Source organism: Filicampus tigris, chromosome 18 (genome assembly GCF_054856515.1).
Source record: "Filicampus tigris isolate MCC_2025a chromosome 18, RoL_Ftig_1.0, whole genome shotgun sequence".
In the NCBI taxonomy this organism is placed as follows: Eukaryota; Metazoa; Chordata; class Actinopteri; order Syngnathiformes; family Syngnathidae; genus Filicampus; species Filicampus tigris.
The window spans coordinates 13742332-13766770 of record NC_141234.1 but is presented as its reverse complement, the minus strand read 5'-3'; the positions used below and the strand labels follow the sequence as shown (position 1 = coordinate 13766770).

The following is a 24439-nucleotide window of genomic DNA, read 5'->3' as shown; positions in this document are numbered from 1 at the left end:
GTTTTGGAATGATGTACAAATGAAGTTCGACATTGTCGTTGTTGTGTCTTCATTCTGTGAGGTGCAAACCATGCGTTTTCCATCCTATTTTTGTCAACGTCACGGACTAAATAATCCATTAATTCAAATTAGTCATCCTCGGATTTGCTCCGACGCGGTTGGTGTTTACGTCGCTACTTCACACCAGCAAGTGACACTGGCTGGGTTTCCAGGTTGACGTGAATGAACTTGCTTTCGTTCCTAAAAAGGCAAACTGTGTTCAAATGCAAATTTAAAACCACAAACAGGATGACTTGTCAAGTCGTGTAGTTAAAGTCAAGTTGAGTCAATTAGATACAAAGTCCCAAGTCAAGTCAAGTCAAGTCATTGCCAATTTTTGGCAAGCAAGTGGTAAGTCCTAGAAATAGCAACTCAAGTCTGACTCGAGTCAAGTCATATGACTCGAATGCCCCATCTCTGGTCCTCGGCACCTCCAGAAGCACCTGGTCCACAGACCTGAGGCACCAGGCAGGTGTGTAAGGGTAGAAGAGCTCAGAGAGGTAAGCTTGGGGCGAAGCCATTTAAAGATTTGAAGACAAATGTTAGTATCTTGAAATGAACTATATGCAATGGGGGCCAGTGAATTGAGGCAAGAAGTGGTGTTATGTGCTTCCTCTTCCGAGGTCAAGTTGACTTAAAAAACATCCTGGTCCAAGCATGATGGCAGCGATCGAGCTGCTATGCGTCAAAGGCTTCGTTCGTCAAACAAACGCAAAGACCAGCTGCCGAGCGACGCTCCGCGTGGTTCACGCGGCTCATGGCTCATTTGGCCGGGGCGAGCGATGAAAACTACACCGACAATGACGAGGACAACGAATATGAGCCGGATTTGGATCCTGCCTTATCTGACGAGTGTGTGCCTTCAAACTGGAGTGTATGCAGCAGGGAGTCTTCGCCAGACCCCCCCCCCAGAACGAGGAGGTAAGAGCTACTAGCTTGCAAGTTCCTCTTCAAAGCTCAACCCATGCCCTCAGAAGGCAATGCAAGCAGTGTGTGTATGTGTGTAGGAGAGAAAGAGAGAGATGGAAAAATGTCAATCTGTCGCAACAATAAAAAATGGTGGTAATTGTATATATTTTTTTTATAAATTACAGATGCATTCAGCAGCTTTCTTGTCAGATCTGTGAAGCTATCAACATCCCACTGCCTGCTAGTGACCACCCAGCTATGAGAAGGTCCCAGAGAGAGAAAGTCATCAATGTAGGAGCCATTCTGGCTTATCATCATCTTAAAAAAAAAAAAAAAAATAGCTGCAGTCTTTGAAGAAAAAGTTTGCTTAATGGAAAAAAAATGTGCAACTTTCAGCAACAATCAGGCATTTTAGACCGCAACAATCATAAAAAGTGCCCGCAAAATCCTGGAGGGACTGGTTTATTCCAGTTATTTTGTGGCAAACCCCAGCAGTCGCAAAAAATTACGATGGAGACCTGTTTCTGATCAGGAACTCCAATTATTTTTTGGACTTAATTTTAGGACAGGATTTGTTAATAAAAACTTACCCTCGCAATGTACATGTACAATGTCTGTGTGTCATCTTCACACAAAAACACTTCGGCCAAACTACAGCAAGTAATGGATTTCAAAACATCCTTAGGTTCCTTCATTTTAATATGGATGCATCATATGATGCCAACAATCGAATGTACAGAGTCAGCCAAGTGTTGACCTACATTGTGACAAAATTTAAGACCCTCTACCATCCAAACAAAAAAATACTTGTATTGACGAGGGGATGGTGAAGTGGGGGGGGCGCCTTTCATTTCGGGTTAATAACCCACAGAAACCCGTAAAATATGGAACCAAATGTGATTCTGAAACCGTGTTTCAACCTGCAGCCATACAAGGGAGAAGCTTGGCCCTGGGAAATATTGGGGGTTTTTTTGTTGCTGGACTGCCTATTTGGACATGGGTACACATTGTTCATGGACAATTTTTGTATCTCTGTGGACATGTGACTTTCACATGTCTGCTTCACATGTCTACTGCGAGCAAAGACTCACGTGTCTGGTACTCTAATGAAAAACAGGGGGGAACCGGAATTGATAAAGGAGGTCACAAAGAGCAGCTTGGGGGAAGAAGGGAAAATTGTCCGCCACAACAGCAACATGATGCTGCTTGTGTTGTGAGGATGATTACCACCTGCAACAAGGACAAACTGCTGCTCAAGTGGAGGTGTGGATAAAAGGAGAGAGGAGAAAAGTCAGTGTTCTGAAGCCTGAATGTTTTGTTGTGTACAACACACACATGAATGGGATCAAGTTAAGTCACATTTATTTATATAGCCCTTAATCACAAGAAAGTCTCAAAGGGCTTCACATGCTCACAGTATTTTTATGTGCAAATAAAGCAAAAGCACTTTTTGTAGTGTCGTTTTATTTATTTTATAGAAGGAAAGCATTATTTGGATGTTTGAGCTGTCATAAAAGAAACAAATAGTAGTGTTAATGTCAAAGAAAGTCAAAGTTGTGCTTGAAGCGTTTGCTTTTACAAAAAGCTCTTTTTCACCTTTTTTTCTTTGTCAGGATGGGAATCTTTATTTATTTATTTATTTTTGTGGGTGAAACCATTTTTAACTGTTTAAACCCGAGTTGACGGCACGTCTGCCTCACAGTGCAGAGGTCGTGGGTTCGAATCCGGCCCTGGCCTTCCTGTGTGGAGTTTGCATGTTCTTCTCCTGCCTGTGTGGGTTTTCTCCGGGTACTCCAGCTTCCTCCCACATTCGAAAAACATGAATGGTAGGTTGATTGAATGCTCTAAATTGTCCCTAGGTATGATTGTGAGCGCGAATGGTTGTTTGTCCGTGTGTGCCCTGTGATTGGCTGGCAACCAGTTCAGGGTGTACCCCGCCTGCTGCCGTAAACAGCTGGGATGGGCTCCTTTTGGATAATGGGTGGATGGATGAACACATGAAAAAGTTATTATCCAGAAATATACTTTAATACAAACTAACAAGTGTACTTATCAAAAGTAATATCTCTCGAACTTCTAGAAACCTTTCCTACTCAAAACTGTATAAATTAATATAAAACAATAGACAATAAGCAGAACATTCATAACTTATGAACAGCTCAATGCCACATTATGTGGAGACAGCCTATTTTTTCCAATTATATTTCTTCTGAGATCTTGCTGCAGCGAGGAGCGGTTTGTCTTTGACTACTGCGGAGTAAAATTATGAGCAAGACATGTCATGTCAAGCTCACAATGAGCTCACCTTTAATCAGTTCATCAGAACATTTGTTTCGAACATTCATTCATTCATTATCCCTACCGCTTATCCTCACAAGGGTCGCGGGCGTGCTGGAGCCTATCCCAGCCGTCTTGGGGCAGTAGGCGGGGGACACCCTGAATTGGTTGCCAGCCAATCGCAGGGCACACAGAGACAAACATCCGCACTGACAATCACACCTAGGGGCAATTTAGACAGTCCAATCAACTTGCCATGCATGTTTGTGGAATGTGGGAGGAAACCGGAGTACCCGGAGGAAACCCACGCAGGCACGGGGAGAACATGCAAACTCCACACAGGGAGGCCGGAGCCGAGATCGAACCCACGACCCCTGAACTGTGAGGCGGACGTGCTAACCAGTCGACCACCGTGCCGCCCTGTTTCGAACATTTATCCACTTATTCTTCATAAAAGAGAAGAATAATGTAAACAAGTTTTTACTATATATATTTATAGTTAAAATAGTATATCAACTGCCTCTAAAGTAAAAATGATGCATATGTGTTTGAACTTGTAATTAATGTTAGGCTGTGTGTGAATTATTTCATTATTCATCAATGTATTACATATCTATTTAACATACTTGTCAATCAATTGTACTTATTTATTCCACCCCAAAATTATATGTTTGTCCATACTATGCTGACATTCATTGATTAGAGGTTTGAAAAAAAAACCCATCATTCTTTACACACCATATCTAGCTCTGGCATTACCTGGTGGACAACAAATTTGTCTAGGGGCAAATTCTCACACTTTTTCGGCCGATGTGTTGTTTTCTGCTTTCCGGTCCTCCCTGCATTTTTGCTACTAAGAGCTTGTGCCGCTGTATGAATGTGCTGTCAGCTCATTGGTCACAGTGCAGGGGATGCCCTACGACCGTTACCGTAAATTGTCATATACAGGGAGCTGTTGTTCATTAATTCCATTGACATTTTACGGACTATTTTTGACTCTCACGATATTACGGGACAAAGTGCGTCCTTTTACAACTCAATACGGGACGCATACTTACATTTCTTAATACGGGACGATTGCGTTTTTCAAGGGAAAACCTAATTGCAATGAATACGTATCTAGACATAAAATGAGATCACGACTTTAGCAACTTAGCTCACGCTCGAACAGCTGACGTCAGCCATGACGAAGAGCTCGATGTCAAAAGTATAGTAAATATTTATATCAGCAATGTTGTTTGCTTATATTTGCACTTTTTGAGATCCACACAACATGTCTCAAAATGATCATTTTTAATCAATTCAGCTTTTCTACGGGACTATGTTTTGGTTTTTTTCTGTGTTTTAATTTGTTAAAGTGAAAATCAACCCAAACATTTTTTTTCAAGAATATGTTCTATGCAAGCCCACTAGTTGAAACAAGGTATATATTGCGTTAGGGGAAAAAAGAGTTAATCCACCCGTTTTTAGCCATCTCTGGGGGCGGCCATTTTGTCACTTCTGTCGACTGAAAATGACACCACAACAGCTCAGGTACCGACCAATCACGGCTCATCTGTTTTCTGAAGCCGAGCTATGTTTGGTCATTACCTGAGCCCTGAGCAGTTGTGATGTCATTTTCAGTCGACCGAAGTGACAAAATGGCCGCCCCCTGAGATGGCTAAAAACGGGTGGATTTGCTGCTTAACTCATATTGCACAAACGCAATGTTAATCAGAATGCCGTGCTTCAACTAGTAGGCATGCTGGGAACATATTCTAGAAAAAAAGATGTTTGGGTTGATTTTCACTTTAAGGGAACATTTGTTACATTTTCGAGGAAACTCTCTGAAGGCTCTGAGGTTGTAACAATGCACAGCTTCTTCATCATGAGTTTGCTAAAGCCCAGTTCACACGGCAGGATTATCGGCCCGATTTCAGCCCAGAATCTCCCTTCCCGACAATCGTAGCTCGGTGCCAATTCTCGTAATGGCTCCAAAGATAATCGCATCAGATAATCCTGCTGCGTGTGGTGTGCTCAGCCTGATCTCGGCCGCTCGGGAGGACGTCCGGCCTCAAATCGGGGATATTTAATATGTTGCATTGTTTTGGCCCAACTTCACACCGTGTGTGCCGTGCCTTCGAGGACAAACGAGCACGCAGCAGGCTGACGGTGACGTGCAGCCAATCAGAAAGCGAGGTGACGGGGCGGGGAGGAAGCGCGGTGGGAATCCAAAATCAAAACAGTCATGGCGCAACAGACCCCACTGCCTTTTCTTTTTGTGTCACTTTGAAGAGCCGTTCAAAACAAAAGTAACGACCCTGTTTTAAAAATATAGCAAATAAAAAGCACAGATACTGGAGTTAAAATGTAACGGATAAAACTAAAGAGTATTCTAAAAAAAACAGCTGGGATAGTCTCCAGCACACCAGCGACCCTTGTGAGGATAAACAGTTTGGATAATGGATGGATGGATAACAATGTACTGGAAAAATCTACTCAAAGTACAGTAATGAAGTATTTGTTACTTCCTATCTCTGTGCAAAACACTTGATTCGTTCGTGACCTTCACATCACTAGTCCAGACCTGCCTCCGATTGAAAATGTGTGACGTGTTATGACGAGGAAAATACAACGGAGTTCAATTACTCAAGTTGTACATCGAGCAAGAATGGAAACAATTCCACCTACAAGGCTTCAACGTAAAATGTCCTCAGTTTCCAAATGCCTTTTGCGTATTACCAGGAAAGGTGATGTAACATAGTGGTAAACATACCTCTGTCCCATCTTTTTGGGAATATGTTGCAAGTATCAATTTCAATGATGGGTTTGAACATGAAAGGTCTTTGTACAGTAATGTATTCAATATACGTTGAAAAGGATTTGCAAATCATAGTATTTACACATCCCAACTTCATTACATACAAACCTGTGTAAAATTTTGTGAAATATAACAAATTGCAAATAATACAAAAATACTTGAAAAGTACCTGAGAGAAGACAACCAATCCTCCTTGTGGCCATGAGACGTTTCCTAACTGCGTTTTCAAACAAGGTTCTGATGTTGTCCTTCACAATGTCTTCATCAAAACCTAAGAAATTGTAATCATATTTAAGCCTTTATCTTGTATAAAGTGAGACAAACTCGGTGATGAAGGCCATTTCATACTTTCTGGCAGTCTCCCCAGCGTGTCATAGATGGCATGAGTGGGCTCATCTGTGCATTCGTGGAACCTCTCCAACTGGATGGATTTCACTTTGCCATTGGGCTCCAAATCAAAGACCTCAAAATGTCCTGGCAGAAAAGGGGTGATTTTGGCAGGATTGTCCAATGCAGGGATAACATCCATAAGGCCTGTAAGAAAATTAACAACTTCACTTAAGAAAACACACACATAATATCTTCCCCTCAACTGCTACGTTTGGTGAACCCCCGCATATCAGAGGTTTGACATTTGGAAATTGACATTCGCAGATCTTTCTGGAACATATCCTGCATTATTTGCTGAAAACTCACTTATTCACTGTTTTTCTGCTCAGGCCGTTGCTCATGTAACATTATTACTTTGGCGCCATCTTGTGGCATCTTGGTGACAAGGAACTATGTTGAATTATGTTAAGGATCTTCACCTATTGACTGTTTTTCTGCTCGTCTCATCTAACATTATCAAAAATTATCAAAAAATTCAAGATGTAATCCCATGACGGTTATACAAAAGCAGCTGCTTGCTGGTACGATATGCCGCGATTTACTGTTGACGATTAGTCGACTACAGTAATCGTTGAAGTGAGTTGAGGAACTTCATGTAGTGCTTTTTCACCATCTTGTGGCATCTTGGTGCCAAGGAACTATGGTGAATTGAGTTAAGGAGCTTCATGTACTGTAGCACTTTACTGCCATCTTGTGGCATATACAGGCAGTTAAAAAACATCCATGTGTCAGCTACGGCTCGGTTCCCATCTCCTGCTAATAGCGGGGGTCCACTATACATATTCCATTACCTTTGGCCTCAGAGCTGACTCCAAGTAATCCATTGTCAGTAAGGAGTCTAAACAAAGGGCGAACACCATATGTGTCCCTTGCGAGGAACACTTTTCTGTTAGTAGTATCCAACAGAACAAAAGCAAAAGTGCCATCCAGGAGAGAGATCGCTTTCTGAATGCCAAAGCGATCATACAAATGGAGCAAAACCTCACCGTCCACTTCTGTCTGGCACTCAAACCCAAATTGCTTCTTTAGCTGAAAGAACAGATGGAAAAAGAAAGTAGATGGTGACTGAGAGAGAGAGAATATCGATTAGATTGTTATAGTACATACATAACAATCATTGAGCGGCCAGTAACTGGACCGGCGTTATTTTATTAATAAAACAAAATATTTTCCGTGTGTTCAATCATTCCTTTTTCTGAGTTTTTTTTTCATATATCTAATTAAGTAATTAGTTGCTTGATTTAGTTTCAATTAATACAATTATTACTACAATAATTATACATGTAGATTTAACATGTTTTAATTTATTCTATTCATCGATTAACTAATTAATTATAACCAGGGGTATGCATGAAGACTGGAAATCGAATATCAAGTCTCAACACGCTTTTGCGCACTAAGAATAGATGAGGTCAGCCACAATTCGAAGTCCACAATCCGCCATAACGATTGCTTCTGAGAGCCAATTGCAAAATAAAAGCTAAGTAAGGCATCGATATCCATCTACAGTATTACTTGTTTTCCTTTCACAGTCCAAATAGGACGTTCACCCTCGCATAGTAGCCTATGAACAACCATTGTGGTGGCTAGCTTGACTAGGTTGGCTACCTGCTAACGGCTACATTTGGCGTGAGACAGTGGCCGAACTCGTGGCAGGAGGGCCGCCCATGAGACGGTTATTTCTGTGTCGCTGCGACTTCCACGATCTGTCAAAATATGTCTTTATGTGAAAGCCGTCCGTGGTTCAAAAAAAGAGTGGACACTGGACGGCTGCCCTAGAGAACAGTGCTAAGTAAGCTATCTGATCACAGGGTCCCATACTGCAAGTGGACACAGGACGGCTGCCCTAGAGAACAGTGCTAAGTAAGCTATCTGATCACAGGGTCCCATACTGCGAGTCAGAGGTGGGCAATTAACTTTTCAAACAGGTCATGGAACTCAATTTTATGAATTTTTTCCGTCTATCTAATCGTCTATTTTCGCGGTCAGGCGAGGGTTCTGTAACAATAGTTTTGGTGGATTTAGTTGTTGTTTGGGGGACAGATTTGATTGAGGGAACAGGCGATGAAGTGCCGTTTTCCCTATGTTACAAGACTGAGCGCCGGACTAAATGCGTCTCCTTTAAATGCGTAGAGGTCCTTAAAGTTCATAAAGGTCCAAAAATGTCCTTAACACTAGATGTACCCCATTTAGTCCGGCCGCTGCAAGGTTTCTGTAACAATAGTATTGTTGGATTGAGTTGTTGTGTGGGGGACAAAATTTGAGTGAGGTAACAGGCGATAGGAAGTGACATTTTACCTATGTTACAAGACTGAGGACCAGACTAAATGCATCTCCTTTAAAGTGAAAGTTAGCCCAAACATATTTGTGTCCAGGATATCAATCAATCAATCAATCAATCACATTTTATTTATATAGCACTTTTCATACATAAAAATGCAACTCAAAGTGCTTTAAAACATTCAAAGCAAAACATTATCTTCAATCAAAAGAAAAGATAAATTATTTAAAAGTTGTTGAAAGCCAAACTAAAAAGGTGTGTCTTGACCTTCCTCTTAAAAATATCAACAGTCTCTGCAGACCTGACGTCCTCTGGCAGGCTATTCCAAAGGTGAGGACCAAAACAGCTGAATGCAGCCTCGCCATGCATTTTGGTCCTCACCCTTGGAATAAATAAAAGGCCGGCGCCAGAGGACCTCAGGATCCGCGAGGGCTGGTATGATAAAAGCAAATCAGATAAATAAGATGGCCCAAGACCATTAACACATTTATAAACTAGTAAAAGTACTTTAAAATCGATCCTGAAACACACAGGGAGCCAATGCAGCAATTTCAAAACTGGCGTAATGTGCTCCCGCCCTCTGGTTCTCATCAGCACCCGAGCGGCTGAATTCTGCAGTAGTTGCAGTGGTGAAATGCTCTTTTTCGGGAGGCCAGAGAGCAGGGCATTACAGTAATCTAAACGACAGGAAATAAAGGCATGCATCAGCACTTCCGTGTTAGCCTGAGAGAGAAACGGGCGGACTCTGGCGATATTCTTAAGGTGATAAAAACCAATCTTGGTTACATTTTTAATATGAGGAATAAAACTGAGCTCAGAGTCAAAAATGACGCCAAGGTTCTTCACACAATGTGAGGGATTAAAAATGTGTAGTTTTGGTAAAAGCTTCTCTCTCTGACCTTCGGGACCGATAACTAAAACCTCAGTCTTGTCCTGATTGAGCTGTAGGAAATTATCTGCCATCCATGACTTGATATCTAAAATGCAATTTAAAAGGGTATCAATGGGTCCTGTGTCATCAGGAGACACGGCAATATACAGCTGCGTGTCATCAGCATAGCTGTGAAAGCTGATGCCGTGTCCCCTGATGACATCCCCGAGGGGAAGCATATAAAGATTAAAAAGTAGGGGGCCTAAAATCGAACCTTGAGGAACCCCACATTTAATTTCATGAGTTTTGGAGGAACAAGTATCGATACTTACAAAGAAATATCGGTCTGTGAGATAGGAATAAAACCAGTCAAAAACAGTACCCGAGATGCCACTAGATTTTTAAGTCTATTTAATAAAATTTGGTGATCTACTGTATCAAAAGCAGCGCTTAGATCCAGTAGCACCAAGACTGTGAGTTTTCTCACGTCTGCAGTGCACCTAATATCATTTAAAATCCTTAAAAGAGCAGTCTCCGTACTGTGGTTCATCCTAAAACCAGATTGATATTTCTCCAAAATATTATTTGTATTTAAAAAATGATTCAACTGGATGAAAACCAGTTTTTCTAAAATCTTACTTAAAAACGGTAAGTTGGATACGGGTCTGTAATTATTAAAATTGCTCGGGTCAGAACCGCTCTTCTTCAGAAGGGGCTTCACCACCGCCGTTTTAAAGGAAGCGGGGAAGACGCCTGTCTGAAGAGAGCAATTGACTATATTTAAAATTTGTTCTTCAAAAAATCCATAAAGTGTCTTAAAAAGAAATGTGGGAATTGGATCCAAAAGGCAGGTTGTTGGGTTTACCTGGGAGAAAACTCGAACAAGTGTCCTTGCATCAACCAGGGCAAAACTTTCCAGTGTTTCCTCATGTAAATATGATTGTCCGGGTTTATTAAAACTTGTGTTTTGACGGGCTAAAAGACTGGATCTTATGTCATCGATTTTACTTCTGAAGTGGTCTGCAAAGTCCTCACAGAGAGCATCTGTTGGTCTCTGTGGGGACTTATTAAAATCAGAACTAGTTAAAAGTTCAAAGGTGGAGAAGAGAACCCTGGGGCTGTTTTTATTGACTGTAATGAGGTTTGAGAAATAGGAAGATCTTGCCAGTTTTACTGTTTTATTGTAGGATTTCAGTTGTTCGCATAAAATTTCATAGTGTACTGTAAGTTTACTTTTTCTCCACCTCCTCTCTGCACTCCTGCATTTTCTCTTTGATATTTTGATAGCATTGTTTCTCCACGGGGGTACAGTCTTTGTTTTTGTTGTTTTAATTAGAAGTGGAGCTACTGAATCTAATGATGATTTAAGATGTAGGTTAAAATTGTCAACAATAAGATCACAGGGTGCAGGTAAAATGTCAGCAGGAGTGCTTTTTAAGATCTCGATAAAATTTGCAGCCACCTCAGAAGATAGGTAGTGTTTCTTCACTGTTCTGACCGGGACTGCTAGATGGTTAAAACTGGCGATGTTAAAATAGACACAGTAGTGGTCTGACACTGCCAAGTCAACAACAGAGGACACACCAGCAGACAAGCCATAGGTTATAACCAAATCCAGGGTGTGTCCTCTGTTGTGAGTTGGCTGCAAGACGTGCTGTTTAAAATCCAAGCAGTTTAAAAGGTTTGAAAAATCTCTGGATAGTGGGTCCGAGATGTTGTCCATGTGTATATTAAAATCGCCAGTTATTAATATCCTGTTATAACTGGAATATAAAATGGATAAGAATTCTGAAAATTCTGTAATAAAAGAAGTGGAATGATGGGGAGGTCTATAGACGGTAATGCAGAGAATAGGGGGACTGCTAAAAACAAAGGCATGGTGTTCAAACGATAAATAGCTGCTAAAAATGATCTCCTTTGATAAAAGAGTATTAATACGACTTCCGGCGCCGTGCGAGTGGCAGCCCGCTACAGTAGCTCCGGCTCATCGGTGAGCCTTTTCGTGTGTTTTTGTTCTTTAATATTACTCTACCTCATACCTTTTTCGTATAATTGATAGTCGTAACTTGCGTAGCAATGGACACCCAAACTGCGGTATTCTTGCTGCTGCTGATTGCTATTTTTTGCGCGATCGTGTCCGGCGACTTGGCTCGGAGCCGAGCCCCCATTGTTTACAGCCGGAATCAGCTGTTAGCACTCCGTGCTAACCATGCGCCGGCTCCCGGGGCGAGACCTGATATCCCCCGTGAGCTGAGGAGGAAGAGACGGGGATCTCGTGCGGGGGTTAAACGCCGGGAAAGGAGGAGACGATACCATCCCGTCCTCCCGTCTGTTATCATGGGGAATGTTAGATCGCTCCCCAACAAGATGGACGAGCTAGCGGCGCTTACCCGGCACGAGAGGGACTTCCGGGAGGCTAGCCTGATGCTATTCACGGAGTCGTGGCTAACAACGCTAACGCCGAACGCGGTCGTAGAATTGGACGGCTTCCAAATCATACGCGCGGACAGGACGCTGGAGAGTGGAAAGAGGAAAGGAGGAGGGCTGGCTGTGTTTGTGAACGATAGATGGTGTAATCCTGGGCACATCACGATTAAGGAGCAGCTTTGCAGCAGGGATATTGAGCTGCTAGCTGTTGGCATGAGGCCATTCTACATCCCGCGAGAGTTTAGTCACGTGATCGCGGTGACCGTCTACGTCCCACCAGCTGCCAGCTGCGACACAGCCTGTGATGTCTTGACTGCAGCAGTGAGCAGGCTACAAACACAGCACCCAAATGCCCTGGTACTCATCTCTGGTGACTTCAATCATGCCTCCCCTTCCTCCTCTCTGCCTTCATTCACACAGTATGTCACCTGCCACACCAGAGACAATAAAACACTGGACCTTTTCTATGCCAACACCAAGGAGGCATACACATCACTGCCCCTCCCCCCGCTGGGCAAAGCTGATCACAACCTGGTGGCTCTCCAGTCTGTGTACAAACCTCTGGTCCGCAGGCAGCCAGCTGTGACCCGCACGGTTCAGAGATGGTCTGGAGAGGCCGAGGAGGCCTTAAAGGACTGCTTCAGCACAACTGTGTGGGAAGTATTCAGCGATGCTCATGGGGAAGACATTAGTAGTCTAACGGACACTGTTACAGACTATATAAATTTCTGCATGGAGAACACCATACCCACCAGGACAGTAAGGTGTTTCTCCAACAACAAACCCTGGATCACACCAGACATAAAAGCTCTCCTGAAGGAGAAGAGGAGGGCTTTTGTGTCAGGCAACATAGAGGAGCGGAGGACTGTGCAGCGCCAGCTGAGGAGGAGGATCAGAGAGGGGAAAAGGTCCTACAGGAAGAGGATGGAGGAGCAGCTGCTGCAGAATAACGCCAGGGGAGTCTGGAGGGGCCTGAAGACCATCTCAGGCCACGGACAACCCAAGACCCGGACTGAGGGGGACCTGCAGTGGGCAAATGAGCTGAATCTCTTTTTCAATAGGTTCGATCAGATGCCTGCCTCCACTCAGTCTCTCCTGCTGCAGTCTCCACCTACTCCTCCTGCTGGGCGTGTCACCCCCTCCCCTCTTTTCTCCACAGACTCCAGCTCCCAGCTACACCAGATAGCCACCACTCCTTCCTGTCCAGCCTTGGCCTTCACAACATCTCAGGTGAGGAACCAGCTGAAGAAGATGAAGGCGAGGAAGGCAGCGGGTCCAGATGGCATCAGCCCCCAGCTCCTCAAATCCTGCGCAGACCAGCTGTGTGGAATTGTCCAGCACATGTTCAACCTGAGCCTGAAGCTGGGCAGGGTCCCCCAGCTATGGAAAACATCCTGCCTGGTCCCGGTGCCAAAGACCCCCCACCCGAAGGAGCTCAACAGCTTCAGACCGGTGGCGCTGACGTCTCACCTGATGAAGACCCTGGAGAGACTGGTCCTTGTCCACCTGCGCCCCCTGGTGAGCTCCTCAATGGACCCACTCCAGTTCGCATACCAGCCTGGCATCAGTGTGGATGATGCCATCATCTACCTCCTCCACACTTCACTCTCCCACCTGGAGAAGGCGGGGAGCACTGTGAGGATCATGTTCTTTGATTTCTCCAGTGCTTTCAACACCATCCAGCCCACCCTACTGGGAGACAAGCTGGAGCGGGCGGGGGTGGCGCACCACCTCACCACATGGATCCAGGACTACCTCACAAACCGGCCACAGTATGTGAGAACACAGGACTGTGTGTCTGACGTGCTCCTCTGCAGCACGGGGGCCCCACAGGGAACTGTCTTGGCTCCCTTCCTGTTCACCCTCTACACCTCGGACTTCAACTACAACACCCCTACCTGTCACCTGCAGAAGTTCTCTGACGACTCTGCGATTGTCGGCCTCATCACAGGCGGAGATGATCGGGAGTACAGAGAACTTACTCAGGGTTTTGTGGATTGGTGCCAGCAGAACCGCCTCCTGATCAATGCGGGGAAATCCAAAGAAATGGTGGTGGATTTCGGTAGGCGCCAGCACTCTTCACCTGCACCAGTGAATATCCGGGGAACAGATGTTGAGAGAGTCTCAACTTACAAGTACCTGGGTGTTCATCTGAACAATAAACTGGACTGGTGCGACAACACAGACGCCCTCTATAGGAAGAGTCAGAGCAGACTCTTCCTACTCAGGAGACTGAGGTCTTTTGGGGTTCAGGGGACACTCCTCAGGAACTTTTATGACTCGGTGGTTGCATCGGTCATCTTCCAGGGAGTGGTCACCTGGGCAGGCGGCGTCTCGGCCCGGGACAAGAAGCGGCTGGACAAACTGGTCAAGAGGGCCGGCTCTGTCCTGGGCTGCTCCCTGGACTCTGTGGACTCGGTGGGGGACAGGAGGATGTTGGCCAAGCTGTCATCAATGCTGGGCAACCCGGACCACCCCCTCCAGGGCACCCTAACAGCACTCCACAGCACCTTCAGTGACAGACTGTTACACCCTCGCTGTGCAAAGGAGAGATTCCGCCGTTCCTTCTTGCCTGCTGCTGTCAGACTCTTTAACAAGAACATTGTGTAGTCTCTACAAACTGGCGGTCATTAGTGCAACTGTGCAGTCCTGCACCTGAGCTCGTATCGTGCAATACCCAATATTCCCCACTACTGTAATACCGTGCAATACTCAACATTCCCCACTACTGTTAGTCTAGTTTTATTTTTATCCAATGCTGTTCCTTACATTTCACTACAGCACTGCAGCACTGTCACTTAGAGTATTTTTTCCTCTGTACTATGTACAGGCCGAAATGAGTGTTCCTCATATTTTTTATGTAGATGTAGGTTGGTGTGTATACACATGTGTATATACACATGTTACTGCGTATATCTACATAGGTTTGATTCTAAATGTTTGCCGTCAATGTTATACATTAATGGCCACATTATGCCGCCGCCCCTGTGTGACCTATATCCTTGCTACTGTAACAACGAAAATTTCCCCACTGTGGGATCAATAAAGGCATTCTTATCTTATCTTATCTTATCTTATAAAAATTGATGCAGTCCCGCCTCCTCTTTTGCCATCCCTTGTAGAAAATAAAAAGTTAAAATTCGGTGGGCAAGCCTCGTTGAGAGCAACTGGAGCATCTGTACCAAGCCATGTCTCAGACAAAAGTATACCATGTAAATTATTGTCTAAAATCAGGTCGTTTATGATAAAAGTTTTGTTTAAAAGGGAGCGCACGTTCAGCACGGCCAGATTAATTATTGTGCTGGACGTGCGCTCATGGTGGTACGAATGAGCAGTATTAACATATACTAGATTACCACTGTTAAAACCACGTTGTTTGTGTGTGCAAGGGAAGCGTCTGCCGGTGATGGTTTCAATGGGAAAGTTGTCCGATAGTGGTAATGATAATGAGGGCCTGCAGGGGGAGCTAGTGAGGGTGGTGGTACTGTGAGCAGCTGGTATTGGCCTGTAAGTGATGGTAGTGACATTGTCATTGCAGCGTTTATGAGTAGAAGAAGAAATATGATTGGTAAACAAGAGTCAGCTGGGAGTGGAATTGGTTACGACATGGTGGATGTTAGCGGCTAAAATCTTGCTACCAAGAGAGTTCGGATGAACACCATCCGGCTGGTAAAAAGACGGGCGATTCCAGAATAGGTTAAAATTGTCAATAAAAGCAAAGTCAAGGTGGCCACAAGTGCGTAGGAGCCACGTGTTCAAGTTTAAAAGGCGGCTGAAGCGCTCGGCTCCGCGAGACAATGCCGGCAAAATGCTCTATGCAGGCCCATTAGTTGAAACAAGGCATTCTGATTAATATTGCGTTTGTGGGATATGAGTTAAGCAGCAAAATGCACCCGCTTTTAGCCATCTCAGGGGGTGGCCATTTTGTCTCTTCTGTCGATTGAAAATGACATCACAGTTGCTCAGGGCTCAGGCAACGACCAATCACAGCTCACCTGTTTTCTGAAGCTGAGTCATGATTGGTTGTCATCTGAGCCTTGAGCAGCTGTGATGTCGTTTTCAGTCGACAGAAATAACAAAATGGACGCCCCCTGAGATAGCTAAAAACGGGTGGATTCTCATATTCCACAAAGGCAATATTTATCAGAATACCTTGTTTCATAGTGAGCCTGCATAGAACATATTCTGGGAAAAAAAATAGGTTTGGGTTGAGGTCCTTAAAGGTATATGAAGCGCCCAAAAAGTCCTGGAAGGTGCTAAAAGGAGACTCATTGATCAGGCTTCCATGCTGCAGTGAGTCAGTCTTTCATTTCAAAGATCGCCCAGTTTGTCCAAATTTGTAGTCAGAAACACTAACGGAAGCCTGTTTAAAATCATAGGCGGACTGGCCTATAGGTGATTACTATTTTTTCGACTTTGTGGTAGTTTCTTCTGACTTACGGCCACATATGTGGGACATTCAGATGAAGAGAGGAGTGTAGCTCTGAACCGATCGCCACCTGAATCCAATTATGGGTGAAGATGCCGATCGAACCTGGCAGACCTCAACATATCGTGAGGATCATCTCACAGAGTGTCCTGTCACAAGGAGTTTCATATTACATCTCTGGAAAAAATTCCACCACATGCTCTCCTCTTTGGAGTTTAATCCATACCATAACTTCAGTTTACAAGCACTTTAGGGTTTGAGGTCTGCGAGCACTTAAATCCAATGCTTTCTAGACCAGGCACTCAGCATGCACACCAGAATTCTGAAGGAAGCTACATTAATTACTGTGCTCAGACTTTAAAAATCTGCAGCAGATGTTGGCAACGTGTTACGTAAGGGTGGGAATTTACGTAATGTGCAATTGCTGGGAGTGCAAAATGGGTGTAACACAACATTGACAGATGTATTAATCAATGCAGTATGGGAAAATACCCATTATAAAACTATTTGAATTTGATTCGTGAAAAGACATTACAATATTTACAATTGATCAAACATTTTCATACAAACGATACCAATAAGGACTAGAACAGTTCAGGCACATACAAAAATGTTGTCAAAATGGTCAGTGTTCACACAGACCTGTAAAATTTGAAAACGATGTAGAGCAACAGGTAGAAATGCTCATCCAATAGATGAAGTACAATAGAAGGTACAAAAATAAAAATGTGTCCACTTTTCGTGATTTTTTTTTTGTTAATGTTTTTGTTAATGACTCAGTTCACTGAGAAGAATTCTCATGCCCTCCTCATCTCTGCAAATGAAAAGGTATTCTACTATAGTACAGATTTTCTCATTCGGTTTGGTACATTTCCCAAATCAGAATTGAAATTCGCTAAACACTATGTAGGCTACATTTTTTCAAAACAATTAACACAAATAGCAAAACAACATGGTTCCCCCGCAAGAGCCATTTTATTTCTAAAATGCTTAGTACATCTCTCAAAAGGATATATCTATCACTAAACATGTCAATGCTATCAAAACGACAAGTCTATGTGTCATTGTGTATGGATAACAGTAAAATTGCTTAGTCATGTTGTAAACATTCGAACCTTCAGTTACTGGGTGATCGGCTCTACCAACTGAGCCACAGTGACCCAGCAAATATACTTGACATAGTTTGACAACTTGTTCCAAAATGTTTTAGGGTATGAGAATTCAACAGAAACTCATTATAATATGTTTTGATCAACATGACAATTATAATGTAGGAAACATCAGAGAATTGCACATAATCATTCATTTGAATGGATGTAGCAAAGCATTTGAAACTTGTTTGAAAAAAAAGAGAAAAAGCTTTTTTTAATGTCCACACTGCACAAGTGACACAATGATGTAAAGATTGAACAAGTACTTTTGAGAAATTAAGTTCTGATCTGAGAAATGTACCAAAGCAACTGAGAAAAATTGTAATAAATACTTTTTTGAGAGCATCAGAGAGGATTCAGGAGGAAAAAAACTAACATTTTTGTGTAAGATTTACCCCTCGGTTTCAAAAAGCAAATACAGACTTAAATTACATTGATTTAAAAGCACCCTGCGAGCCTTTCGAGTTATGTGCAGGTGAGGAAAAAAATCTAAAGAAATGGCAACACCACATCGAGTCGAAACAGATCATTTCTCACCCCCCAAAAAAAACCCATTCTCGACGTACAGTAGCGACTTTGCTGTCATATCTCCCAGCCGCAGCTCGAAGATAGATAGGTAGGTAGGTAGGTAGGTAGGTAGGTAGGTTCCCACTGCAGCCTGGTTCCTATAGCAGATAATGTTTGTTTGCACACTCAGGGCCACAGTCCTGTTTTTGTTTGAATTCATAAAAAAATGAGGGATACAATTCACGCAATGTTTTTTATTTATTTATTCTTTTAGATTGACGGGTGATAGTTGCACTCGGATACTCGTGGGGACTGAATGGGTGGCAACAATGGGCAAATGCCAGAGGGTAACAACTCACAGCAACACATTGGGGGAAAAAAAAGAACAATGAATGGTTTCAATTTTGTGACGATAAACGTAGTTTAAAAAATGTATTATGAACTATGAACTGATTTAGTTCATTGTAAAATTTGTGACCTGAACTTTGAAGTAGTTTGCGTTGAAAAAGATTTTTTTTTTCCCCAACACTGCCAACAATTGTATCCATATGTTTAACATGCATGCCCACATTCTCTTTTAAAGAATGTGTGTAAAACAATCTTGGCTCAAGCCCTCCAGTGTGGAATTTACATTTTATCCCTGTGCTTTTGTGGTTTTTCTCTGGGGACTGCAGAGAAATCTGCTCAGTTGTCTGGATTTTTTGTACGTGGCTAAACTGAACACCCTGGCATGAGTCGTCCCGACTGGCTGGCGTCCAGTTCAGGGCGTAGTCTGCCCTTCGCCCATTGTCAGCTGGGATAGGCTCTAGCACCTCCCCGCGGTTAAGCGGTTTGGAAGATGACACGTGACACATGTGCTAGCTAGCCACATACCCCAACAATGGTTCCGACTTTTCAACTTTGCGCTCTACAATAAAACAGATGGCGTGTATCGACTTTCTAACGGCCGACGTCGGATTGGTGTGTAGAGGCTGAGGCTGAAATTCAGAGTATTTGGACAATTTTAAAATAAACATTTTTTGGTTTTATTTTTATTTTGATAAATAATTATCAATTAATTTTAGAATCAATTAGCTGTAAATAGATTTATTGTCACATACCTGTTAGGGCGGTTCAAACATAACCACAAAGAGCAAATAGCAAACATCTTGTAAATTCTTACTGTAAGATGGTTGTAAATCTCTCCATTGTAGCATAGCCACAAAAAAGGAAATTTCTTGACATGCAAGGGTTGCATGCCATGCAGCTGATCCAAAATAGCCAGACGATGGAAGCCAAAGCAGCAGTTGGTGTATCCATTGATATTCTCGAAGCGGAAGCCGTCTGGGCCTCTGTGTGCTATCTTCATGGCATTGGTGCACTGAGCTGACAGGCACTCATCACTGCCAAACATAGCCCAGATACCGCACATCTCGGATCTGCGGTAAGAAGCACATATATAAAAATAAATGGTGAGGTACCAACCATGATGAAAGAGCCAAATACCACCAGTAAAATGATGGTAGTCTTTTAGATGTTAGACTCCCACCCACCCATTGTTCATATTTAAATTTCACAGCAGCAACAAAGTGTGACTAAATTTCTAAGATTCTTTATCCAGATCATACTGAATATTCAGCTACGGATTGCAGGACGGAGTAAAAAGTGTTCAATCACCAGTATACTATAAGCCAGAGTGCCTCAATTAGTTATCACTGAGCGTCACATTATGTAAAAGTCGACACATCACGGGTTAAGTTGTCTGGCAGTTTTTGTGGGGTTTTTTTGACTATTAAATATTGTTGTATGTTTATTCATTCATTCTCTTCCGCTTGTCCGAGGTCGGGTCGCGGAGGCAACAGCCGAAGCAGGGAAGCCCACACTTCCCTCTCCCCGGCCACATCGTCCAGCTCCTCCTGGGGGATCTCGAGGCATTCCCAAGCCAGCTGGGAGACATAGTCTCATGGTATCATGGCCTCCTCCCAGTGTGGCATGCCCGGAACACCTCACCAGCGAGGCGTCCAGGTGGAATCCTGACAAGATGCCCGAACCACCTCATCTAGCTCCTCTCAATGCGGAGGAGCAGTGGCTCAACTCTGAGCCCCTCCTGGATGACCGAGCTTCTCACCTTATCTCTAAAGGCCCTGATACACCAAAACGACGTTCACCAACAGTGACAGACGCTTACCCCCTGTGGCGTCCGGCCGGCTGTCGGCACGTCACGCTGGTGTGCTTCACAGCGTGTGCACCCCGACAGACATCGACGCTGACCATTAAAGTACCCTCTGCGCATGCATAAGATGTAATACCCTTTCATACCATCGGCAGCGGTAGTCAGCATTTCTCATGGTTAGAAAACTCCAACCGGAAAGATGTTGGCCAGGTGCTGATTATAACAATACTTACATTGTTAACCATCGCTCTTGTACTTGTAAGAAGATTAAGGCAGCGGAGGCATGCTCACTGTTTTTCCACCTTTGTCACTTCACGTTGGTGGCTCCGCGCGCTGATTTGCTAGCTAACAGTCAATGAGAGTGACCAACTGTCACAACTGGCGACGCCGATTCAACATACGTAAACGCCCCCAAGACGCTTACAGATGGGTTACGACACTACAACGGTGGCCACTACACTAATCAGACGGCGCTTAAAGACGCAACAGCGCTTAACGACCTCCGCCGTCGGTTTGATGTATCAGGGCCTTAAGGGAGGGAGCCCAGACACCCTGCGGAAGAAACTCATTTTGGCCGCTTGTATCCGGGATCTTATTCTTTTGGTCACGACCCACAGCTCGTGACCAGAAATGAGGGTAGATCGACCAGTAAATCGAGAGCTTCGCCTTTCGGCTCAGCTCTCTCTTCACAGCGACAGACAATATAGGGTCCGCATCTCAGCAGACGCTGCACTGATCCGCCTGTCAATCGCAGGCTCCATCCTCCCCTTACTCTTGAACAAAACCCCAAGATATTTGGACTCCTCCACTTGAGGCAGGATCTCATCCCCGACCTGGAGAGGGCACCCCACCCTTTTCCGACTGAGGGGCATGGTCTCAGATTTTGAGGTGCTGATTTTCATCCCAGCCGCTTCACACTCAGCTGAAAAACCCCTCCAGTGAGAGTTGGAGATCGCGGCTAGAGATGCAATACTAAGACCATCAAACCGGACACCCTCAATGCCTTGACTGCGCCTAGAAATTCTATCCATAAAAGTTATGAACCGAATTTGTGACAAAGGGCAGCCTTGGGGGAGATCAACCCTCACAGGAAATGAATCTGACTTACTGTACAATGCAGACCAAACTCTGACACCGGTCGTACAGGGATCGAACTGCCCATACTTGGGCATCTGCATACCTGTCAACCCCGGGGTGTGCTGAATGGTGTAATTTGACTTTACATATCTGAATATGATCTTACACAATACACATTATTTTCGAATGGCTGCTGTCACGTGAATGGACATCAGCGATGGATGACGTACATTTTGAAAAGGTGTTTCCACTGTACAAATTACGCCGAAAGTGTAGAGCTCGACTGGTATGACGGTCGATTGCCTTTTGCAAGTCCACAAAGCACATGTAGACTGGTTGAACGAACTCTCATGTACCTTCGAGTGCCCTGCCGAGGGTGTAGAGCTGGTCCACAGTTCCACAGCCAGGACGAAAACCACACTGCTCCTCCTGAATCAGAGATTCAACTTCCTTTCCCTCCTTTCCAGCACCTGTGAATAGACCTTACCAGGGAGGCTGAGGAGTGTGATGCCCCTATAGTTGGAACACACCTTCTGGTCAACCTTCTTAAAAAGGGGAACTACCACCCCGGTCTGCCAATCCAGAGGCACTGTCCCCGAAGTCCATGCGATGTTGCAGAGGCATGTCAACCAGGACAGCTGTAGGAACTCTGGGCGGATCCCATCCACCCCCGGGGCCTTGCCACCGAGAAGCTTATTAACCACCTTGGTGACCTCAACCCCAGAGATAGGAAATTCCGCCTCAGAGACCCGAAACCCTGCTTCCACATGGGAAGGCATGTAAGTGGAATTGAAAAGGTTTTCAAAATATTCTCTCCACCGATTCACAACGTCCCTGTTGAGATCAACAGCACCCCATCCCAACTATATACAGTGTTGACGGTGCACTGCTTCCCCTTCCTGAGACACCGGGTGCTGGACCAGAGTTTCTTCAAACCACCTGGAAGTTACTCTCCATGGCCTAGCTGAGCTCCTCCCTTGCCCGAGTATTTGTCTCGGTGACCACCAAGGTTGCATTCCACTTGGCCAGCCAGTAGCCATCAGCTGCCTCCAGAGTCCCAGAGGCCAAAAAGGCCCGATAGGATTCCTTCTTCAGCTTGGCAGCATCCCTCACTACTGGGGTCCACTAACGGGTTTGGGAGTTGCCGGCACGACAGGCACCGACCACCTTACGGCCATAGCTCCCATGGAGGCATGGAACATGGTCCATTCAGAATCAATGTCCGCTATCTCTTCCGGGATGTGGGCAAAGTTCTGCCAGAGGTGGGAGTTGAAACTCTTTCTGACAGCGGATTCTGCGAGACGTTCCTAGCAAACCCTCACAATATGTTTGGGTCTGCCAGGTCCCCCACCATCAGAACCAATGCACCACCAGGTGGTGATCAATTGACATCTCCGCCCCTCTCTTTACCCGAGTGTGCAAAACATGCAGCCGCAAATCACCACCACCACAAAGTTGATCATCAAACTGCGGCTTTGGGTGTCCTGGTGCCAAGGGCACGTACTGACACCCTTATGTTTGAACATTGTGTTCGTTATGGACAATCCATGACGAGCACAGAGGTCCAGTAACAGAACACCGCTTGGGTTCTGATCAGGGGGGTCGTTCTTCCCAATCACGCCCCTCCAGGTCGCACTGTAATTGCCCACGTGTGCTTTGAAATCATCTAGCAAAACAATGAAGTCCCCAAAAGGAGCACTCTCCAGCACTCCCTCCAAGGACTCCAGGGTGGGTTGTTGGTGCATAAGCACAAACAACAGTCAGAATTCGTCCCCCCACCCGAAGGCGGACGGAGGCTACCCTTTCGTCCACTGCAATGAACCCAATGTACAGGTGCTAAGATGAGGGGCAATAAGTATGCCCACATCTGCCGTGCGTCTCTCACCATGGGTAACTCCAGAGAGGAAGAGTGGTCAACCCCTCTCGAGAGGACTAGTTACCAGAGCCCAAGCTGTGCGTGGAGGCGAGTCCAACTTTAACTAGTCAGAACTACTCTACCTCGCACAGCAGCTCAGGGTCTTTCCCGACCAGAGAGGTGACATTCCACATTCCTAGAACCAGCTTCTGTAGCTGGGGATCGAAAAGCCAAGGACCCTTTGGACTTTGGCCACCATCCAGCTCACTTCGCGCCCGACCCCTTTGGCCCCTCCCACAGCTGGTGAGCCCATGGTAAGGGGGACCCGCGTTCTCTTTTCGGGCTGAGCCCAGCGGGGCCCCATGGGTGCAGGCCCAGCCACCAGATGCTCACCTTCGAGCTCCACCTCCAGGCCTGGCTCCAGAGGAAGGCCCCGGTAACCCAAGTCCGGGCAAGTGAAAGCTAGATCCGTTATTTTGGATCTGGGGGGGGATAAAGATCCATGCTTGCCTGATTGCTTCGCCCACTGCCAGTCGGCGTCTGCCTCCCGAGAGTTGACACGAGTTTAGTCGCTAAATGTCACAAATATAAACCAGTCGGGGTTCGTGTGCGCATTCATGCTCTTGTCCGCTTCAGCTTGTGAAAGTGAAGGAGCAATCGCCACAGTATTTTTGATTTTGTGGAGGTGATCATGATGGGATCACGTTTTATGTCAATAAATCCAAACAATTGTGCAGAACACTTTTATACTTTCACAGGTTGAAGTGGACAAGAGTAGTAATGTGTATTTGCATTTTGGTGGCGATCGGTCGCCGATTTAGACAACAGGACTGACAACGGAATGTCAGCCACATATCCAGCCATCAGATTCACTCAGTGATGGGTCCTGAAAGAAACTACATCACAGGATCTGGAGGCATACAATCTACAGTCAACAGCCTTAAAATTTGGCACATGCTGGCTGAATTAAGCAGAGCTGGGCAGTCCGTCCCTGGGCCGGACCGGTCGGACCCTCCGGCGATGGTTGTGAAAGACACAACAACCCAGCTGCGTGTACTTACTTCCATTGCGAGCCATGGGGTTGGTTTTGTCGTATTATATAATTATTTGGGTCCAACAGACAAGTCTGCAAGCAACAAGTTACCTATTTAACTCACTCCCATCCTTCACACTTCCCCGCCTTCAAAATAAAAGCATGCCAGCAAACCACTACACAGCAGGTTTGCTATGGCGTATTTCCGGAAGTAGGGAAGTGCATGATGTACCAGTGTCAT

At 44.9% G+C, this 24439-nt stretch overlaps 1 protein-coding gene and 1 pseudogene across 1 annotated transcript in view; one reads left to right on the top strand and one right to left on the bottom strand.

The window, feature by feature from the left end:
- asns (asparagine synthetase) overlaps positions 1-24439 on the bottom strand; it is a 52978-nt gene that overhangs the window by 23190 nt on the left and 5349 nt on the right. The window contains exons 2-5 of the mRNA XM_086014104.1: positions 19244-19499; positions 7207-7444; positions 6374-6559; positions 6195-6296 (exon numbers count right to left, since the gene is read on the bottom strand). Coding sequence (XP_085870230.1) covers positions 6195-6296; positions 6374-6559; positions 7207-7444; positions 19244-19492 — 775 coding nt within the window. The 5' untranslated portion in view covers positions 19493-19499. The remainder of the gene's footprint in view (positions 1-6194; positions 6297-6373; positions 6560-7206; positions 7445-19243; positions 19500-24439) is intronic.
- On the top strand, positions 20032-22621 carry LOC147132639 (uncharacterized; annotated as a pseudogene).